General features: G+C 55.7%; 1 protein-coding gene across 1 annotated transcript in view; it reads right to left on the reverse strand.

Annotated features, from left to right (window-relative positions):
• LOC147027672 (transcription factor 12-like) overlaps positions 1-7,689 on the reverse strand; it is a 415,122-nt gene that overhangs the window by 406,692 nt on the left and 741 nt on the right. Inside the window, exon 3 of the mRNA XM_085877215.1 lies at positions 1,064-1,145. Within this exon, the coding sequence (XP_085733341.1) occupies positions 1,064-1,135 (72 nt within the window). The 5' untranslated portion in view covers positions 1,136-1,145. The remainder of the gene's footprint in view (positions 1-1,063; positions 1,146-7,689) is intronic.

The raw sequence follows: 7,689 nt of genomic DNA on the forward strand, positions 1-7,689 counted from the left end.
ATACTTTAAACACACACTCACATTCTAATTGTCATACTTTATGCATGTACTCACATTTTCACTGTACATACTCTATGCACGTACTCACATTCTAATTTTAGTACTTTAAACACACACTCACATTCTAACTGTACATACTTTATATCGGTACAGCACTCACACTCTAACTGTACATACTTTATGCATGTACTCACATTCTAATTGCAATAATTTAAACACACATTCCAATTTTCATACTTTATACATGTACTCATTCTAATTGTAATACTTTATACGCGTATTCGCATTCTAATTGCAATACTTTATACACGTACTCACATTCTAATTGTAATACTTTATCCATGCACTCACATTCTAATTGTAATACTTGATACACGGACTTACATTCTAATTGTCAGACTTTATACACGTACTCATATTCTAACTGTACATACTTTATTTTGTTACAGTACTCACATTCTCACTGTACATACTTTATATCGTTACAGCACTCACATTCCAATTATACATATTTTATATCGGTGCAGCACTCACATTCTGACTGTACATACTTTATGCACATACTCACATTCTAAGTGCAATACTTTAAACACACACTCACATTCTAACTGTCCATACTTTATTTTGGTACAGTACTCACATTCTAATTGTAATACTTTATGCACATACTCACATTCTAACTGTAGATACTTTATTTGGGTACAGTACTCGCATTCTAACTGTACATACTTATTTCGGTACAGTCCTCACATTCTAACTGTACATTCTTTATTTCGGTACAGCACTCACATTCTAATTTTACATAGTTTCAAGTGAAATAGTGACTAGTTTAATTTTGCAAATAACTTGCACTTCTTTCAATGCAGCATGATCCCAATGGAAATCACCAAGTTTCTTAAAATAATGTGCAATGGGTCGTTGCTTTGTTTTTGCAGTTAAGTTGGGGAACAGAATAGTATTAAAATTAAAATAAAACAGAATCACAGCAAAATTGAGTGATATACTTGATTTGGGCATATGGAGGAGAAAAAAAAAGGTGAAGAAGAAAATGAAACCAACTAACCGCACTGAAATCCAGCAAGTCACTTAGCTCCTTGTCAGTGCCCAAAGCTGCAATACGCTGCTGTGGATTCATCTTCACAGCTCTGTCCAACAATGAGAAAAGAGGAAAGAAGTTAATAAAAGGACAAACCAAAAGAGAAAGAGTGTAACAAGTGGACGGAAAAACCAAAATTTTTTTAAAATAAACCAATGTCACCCGCAGGGTGACCCGTATCTTGCCAAAAGGTGACCACGTGTGACTTCTTTAAGGTCACACTGAGGTGAACAGAGCTGCTATCCACCAGGAGCGACTCCTTGAGGAATATCTGCCTACGAGAGATTCCGATGAGAATCGTTCTACAGAGTAACCATGAAAAATATGCGTTTGCCTCATAACGTCACCAAATGACGTCATAATGTCTCAAGCTTGACATATCTAGAAAGCAATCATCAAGGTGTTCAATTTGAGGTACTACACGATATGGTTCCTAAAACTTGAAAATTTGACCTTGGGGTCAAATATGTTTGACCTGAGGCGCTAACCATGAAGGTCAAGGCCAATCGCCACCAAAAATTAATCAGCTGAGCGCCAGACCATGAACTATATTCCTATGAAGTTTGAAGACGATCCGATCAAAATTACTCAAAAAATAAGGGTGTCGTCGACTCCCCTGATTTGCGCCAAAGTGACCTTGACCTGTGACTTTGACCTTCAAAATTTTATGCGCTGAAAGGGACCTCGATAGGCCTCTGATATGCGAAGTTACAAAAATTTCCAATGATAACTGTGCTCTGCAGAATTTTTTATACGTGATTACAGACAAAAAAAACAAAAAAAAAAAAAACATACAAGCTGACTAACATATCTTGCAAAAACTTCGTTTTGGCAAGATAAATATATAAAAAAAACTAAAAGGAAGAGTAGTGTGAAGAAAGTAGTGATGGATACATTAAAGCAAGACCTTTCAGCACTCCACTTGCTCATTTGCACTCAAAATGAAATTAATGAACACCAAGTTACTGAGTAAGTTTTCTTTCAAAAGGAAAGATACATTATGCAAATGGGGAGGAGAAGGACAGAGGACTGGGGAGCAGTGGGGCGACGTGCAGCATCCTAGAGACTGAGGGCAAAGTGCCCCGAGAGATGTGGAGGAGCAAACTGTCCGAGAGACGTGGCCGGGTGGCAATGACAGGACATCTGGGGAAGGCACGGCAGGGATGCCGTAGGATAAGGGAGGAATGTCGGGGGCAAGGGCGGGATGTCGGCTCTGAGGGAGGGAGGTCGGTGAGTGGAGGGGGGGGAGAGGGAGTGACATAGGGGAAGAGGGCGGGACGTCGGAGGGTGAGGGAGGGACGTCGCAGGGTGAGGGAGGGACGTCGGAGGGTGAGGGAGGGACGTCGCATGGGCGGTACATTGGGGGATATCAGGGGGTGGGGGATTTTGTGGAAGGGATGTCAAGGGAGTGAGGGTGGAAAGTAGGAGTGAGAACAGAAATCAGCAGGGAGGAATAAGGACCAAAAGCAGTGGTGAGGGGAGAATGGAAAAGTCACTGGGGGGGGGGGCTGAGCAAGACGCCAATGGGAGGAGGGCAAGGGTGGATGGCTCGAGGATGGGTGAGGATGGGATGCCGAGGGGGGCACAAAGCTGGGAAGTAGGAAGCCAAAGGGGTGAGGATGGGATGTTGGAGGAGGGAGGGCAGGATGTTGGGGGATTGAGGGCAGAAAGCAGTCCTGAGAATGAAAATCAGCGGGAAGGAGGTGATGACGGAAAGCGATGGGGAGGGGGATGGTGGTGCAAAGTCATGGGGGAGGGGGGGCTAAGGGCAGAAAGCTTAGGGGGGAGGGAGGGTGGAAAGACATGGAAGGGGAAGAGGGCAGAAAGCAACTGGGGGTAGGGGGTAGTGTGGAAAGCCATGGGATGGGGTGACACCACAGGGGGAGGGGGGCATCACAGAGAAGGGGAGCAAGAGCGGAATTGCGGAGAGGGTGAAGGAGGGGTCCCACGGGGTGAAGGGGGCAAAGGAGTGATGCCATGGGAGGGGGATGCGTGAGGTTCGGGTGGAAAGCGGGAGTGAGAATGGAAAGAAGTGGGGGGTGGGGGAAGGGAAGACATCAGGAAGGCCACAGGGGGAGGAGGAAAGGGTGGAAGTCATGGGGTTGAGGTTAAGGGTGGGACACTATGCGGGGGGTAGCGAGGGCAGGATGCCACTGTATGGAGGGGGGGCAGGATGTCAGGTGGGGTTGAGGGATGGGCAGTGGTGGAGGGTTATCAGGTGGGTCGTTGGGGGGAGGAGGTAGTAACGTCGGGAGGAAGGAGATGTTGAGGAGGGAGGAAAGGTAGAGCCAGATGTTGTGGGAAAGGGGTGAGGATAGTGAGGATAGGACATCCGGGGGAGGGGGCGAGGGCATGATGTAGGGGAGGGAGATGATGGGACGTTGGCAAATGAGGGCAGAACGTTGTGTCAGGAGGTGGGGGGGTGATGGTGGGGCATTGGGCGGGGATCTCAAGGAGATGGGGATTGGCTGGGCATCTGCCTGGGGGATGGCCAGACAAAAGCCCATGGAGTACTGGCGGAAAGTGGACGCAGCGACACGCTGCCCTGGTCCATTCTCCCATACCTGCCCCCACATTGCTGGGGGGGGCTGTGAGGGCGGAACATCGGGGGGGTGCGAGAGCAGGACATTGGGGAACGACGTTAGGATCGTGGTGAACAAGGGTGGGACATGGGAGGGGGAGGGACGCCAAGGGGGTGTGGGCGGAATCAGGATGTCGGGGGAGGTGAGGACGGGATGTAGGGGGGTGGCAAGGGAGGGGATTGTTGGAGGTGCCGAGAGCGGGACGTCGGAGGGGCCAAGAGCGGGACGTCGGAGGGACATCGGAGGGGCCGAGGGCGGGACGTCATAGGGGCCGAGGGCGGGACGTCATAGGGGCCGAGGGCGGGACGTCATAGGGGCCGAGGGCGGGACGTCATAGGGGCCGAGGGCGGGACGTCATAGGGGCCGAGGGCGGGACGTCATAGGGGCCGAGGGCGGGACGTCATAGGGGCCGAGGGCGGGACGTCATAGGGGCCGAGGGCGGGACGTCATAGGGGCCGAGGGCGGGACGTCATAGGGGCCGAGGGCGGGACGTCATAGGGGCCGAGGGCGGGACGTCATAGGGGCCGAGGGCGGGACGTCATAGGGGCCGAGGGCGGGACGTCATAGGGGCCGAGGGCGGGACGTCATAGGGGCCGAGGGCGGACGTCGGAGGGGCCGAGGGCGGGACGTCGGAGGGCGAGGGCGGGACGTCGGAGGGGCGAGTACATGACGTCGTGGGGTGAGGGCAGGATGTTACCTGTTGGGAAGGGGGTGCTGAACAGGAGATACTTGATGGTTTCTGGAGAACAGGAGATACTCAGGGAATGGAGAACGATAGATACTCGTCGGGGAATGGCGAACAGGGAATAATTATATATCAGGGAGGAGAGGGTGGCAAACAGGAGACACCTGTCCAGGAAAGGGGGGTGGCAGGCAAGAGATATGTGGTGAGGAAGGGGGATGTGCTGAGCAGGGATACTTGTCAGAACATGGCAAACAGGAGATAATTGTCAAGGGGTGGTGAACAGTAGATAGATAAACGTGGGGAGTGGTGAAGAGTAAATACACGTCGGGGAGTGGTGAAGAGTAGATACACGTCGGGGAGTGGTGAAGAGCAGATACACGTCGGGGAGTGGTGAAGAGCAGATACACGTCGGGGAGTGGTGAAGAGCAGATAAACGTCGGGGAGTGGTGAAGAGCAGATAAACGTCGGGGAGTGGTGAAGAGCAGATAAACGTCGGGGAGTGGTGAAGAGCAGATAAACGTCGGGGAGTGGTGAAGAGCAGATAAACGTCGGGGAGTGGTGAAGAGCAGATAAACGTCGGGGAGTGGTGAAGAGCAGATAAACGTCGGGGAGTGGTGAAGAGCAGATAATCGGCGGGGAGTGGCGAGCAGGACGCGCTCGGCGGGGAGCGGCGAGCAGGACGCGCTCGGCGGGGAGCGGCGAGCAGGACGCGCTCGGCGGGGAGCGGCGAGCAGGACGCGCTCGGCGGGGAGCGGCGAGCAGGACGCGCTCGGCGGGGAGCGGCGAGCAGGACGCGCTCGGCGGGGAGCGGCGAGCAGGACGCGCTCGGCGGGGAGCGGCGAGCAGGACGCGCTCGGCGGGGAGCGGCGAGCAGGACGCGCTCGGCGGGGAGCAGGACGCGCTCGTCGGGGAGCGGCGAGCAGGACGCGCTCGGCGGGGAGCGGAGAGCAGGACGCGCTCGGCGGGGAGCGACGAGCAGGACGCTCTCGGCGGGGAGCGGCGAGCAGGACGCGCTCGGCGGTGAGCAGGACGCGCTCGTCGGGGAGCGGCGAGCAGGACGCGCTCGTCGGGGAGCGGCGAGCAGGACGCGCTCGTCGGGGAGCGGCGAGCAGGACGCGCTCGTCGGGGAGCGGCGAGCAGGACGCGCTTGTCGGGGAGCAGGACGCGCTCGTCGGGGAGCGGCGAGCAGGACGCGCTCGTCGGGGAGCGGCGAGCAGGACGCGCTCGTCGGGGAGCGGCGAGCAGGACGCGCTCGTCGGGGAGCGGCGAGCAGGACGCGCTCGTCGGGGAGCGGCGAGCAGGACGCGCTCGTCGGGGAGCGGCGAGCAGGACGCGCTCGTCGGGGAGCGGCGAGCAGGACGCGCTCGTCGGGGAGCGGCGAGCAGGACGCGCTCGTCGGGGAGCGGCGAGCAGGACGCGCTCGTCGGGGAGCGGCGAGCAGGACGCGCTCGTCGGGGAGCGGCGAGCAGGACGCGCTCGTCGGGGAGCGGCGAGCAGGACGCGCTCGTCGGGGAGCCGCGAGCAGGACGCGCTCGTCGGGGAGCGGCGAGCAGGACGCGCTCGTCGGGGAGCGGCGAGCAGGACGCGCTCGTCGGGGAGCGGCGAGCAGGACGCGCTCGTCGGGGAGCGGCGAGCAGGACGCGCTCGTCGGGGAGCAGCGAGCAGGACGCGCTCGTCGGGGAGCGGCGAGCAGGACGCGCTCGTCGGGGAGCGGCGAGCAGGACGCGCTCGTCGGGAGCGTCGAACAAGGCATGCTCGGCAGGGAGCGTCGAACAAGACATGCTCGGCCGGGAGCGGCGAACAAGACATGCTCAGCGGGGAGTGGCGAAGACATGCTCGGCGGGGAGCGTCGAACAAGACATGCTCGGCGGGGAGCGTTGAACAAGAGTTGCTCGTCTGGAAGCGGCGAACTAGACATGCTCAGCGGGGAGTGGCGAAGACATGCTCGGCGGGGAGTGGCGAACAAGACATGCTCATCGGGAGCGTCGAACAAGACATGCTCGGCAGGGAGCGGTGAACAAGACATGCTCGGCAGGGAGCGGTGAACAAGACATGCTCGGCAGGGAGCGGTGAACAAGACATGCTCGGCAGGGAGCGGTGAACAAGACATGCTCGGCAGGGAGCGGTGAACAAGACATGCTCGGCAGGGAGCGGTGAACAAGACATGCTCGGCAGGGAGCGGTGAACAAGACATGCTCGGCAGGGAGCGGTGAACAAGACATGCTCGGCAGGGAGCGGTGAACAAGACATGCTCGGCAGGGAGCGGTGAACAAGACATGCTCGGCAGGGAGCGGTGAACAAGACATGCTCGGCAGGGAGCGGTGAACAAGACATGCTCGGCAGGGAGCGGTGAACAAGACATGCTCGGCAGGGAGCGGTGAACAAGACATGCTCGGCAGGGAGCGGTGAACAAGACATGCTCGGCAAGGAGCGGTGAACAAGACATGCTCGTCGCGGAGCGGAGAAGACATGCTCGGTGGGGAGTGGCGAACAAGACATGCTCGGCAAGGAGCGGTGAACAAGACATGCTCGTCGCGGAGCGGAGAAGACATGCTCGGTGGGGAGTGGCGAACAAGACATGCTCGGCGGGGAGTGTCGAACTAGACATGCTCACCGGGGAGTGGCGAGCAAGTGATGCTTGCCGGGGAGTGGCGAACAATAGATACTTTGCAGAGGTTGGGTAACAAGAAATATTTGTTGGGGGGCGGGGTTGGGAGTGGCAAACAGGAGATACTTGTTGGGTGGTGGAGTGACAGAACAGGGTACGCTTGTCAGGTGGGGCGAACATGAGATACTTGTTGATGCGGGAGGGGGGGGAGTGTCAAACACTACATAGTTGTGGAGGGGGTGGCAGACCGAAGATACGTGTTGTGTGAGTGGGAGTGACAACAAAGAGATAATTGGCAGAGTGTGGAAGGGTGTTGGTGGCGAACTGGACATGTTTGTGGGTGGCGAACCGGGCCCACTTATCAGTATTTTGTGAAAGGAGATCCTGTCTGAGGTGGCGAACAGGAAATGCCTGTCTGCAGAGCCGTCTTAATGCATGGGTACACTGGGCAGTTGCACAGGACCCCATCATTTTCGGGGCCCTGTAAATAGAGCACGCCACTACTAAATTGAATTAAATAAATAGATAGCCATGTCTAAAAGACTTTATTTCTTTCCAGGTGGACAATTCCTTGAGTAGAAATGAAGCGTATCTATACGAGTGGAGCACAGAAGAGGAAAAGAGCGGCAGAGGAGAAGGAGAGCATCAGCAAAGAAAATGTCGCAAACGATTGTGTTGATTAATTCTTGCTCTACCAATTGATTATATGTTTAAACGT

The sequence above is a fragment of the Eptatretus burgeri genome, chromosome 4 (assembly GCF_056783735.1).
Source record: "Eptatretus burgeri isolate ZD-2024b chromosome 4, Ebu_testis_v1, whole genome shotgun sequence".
Classification (NCBI taxonomy): Eukaryota; Metazoa; Chordata; class Myxini; order Myxiniformes; family Myxinidae; genus Eptatretus; species Eptatretus burgeri.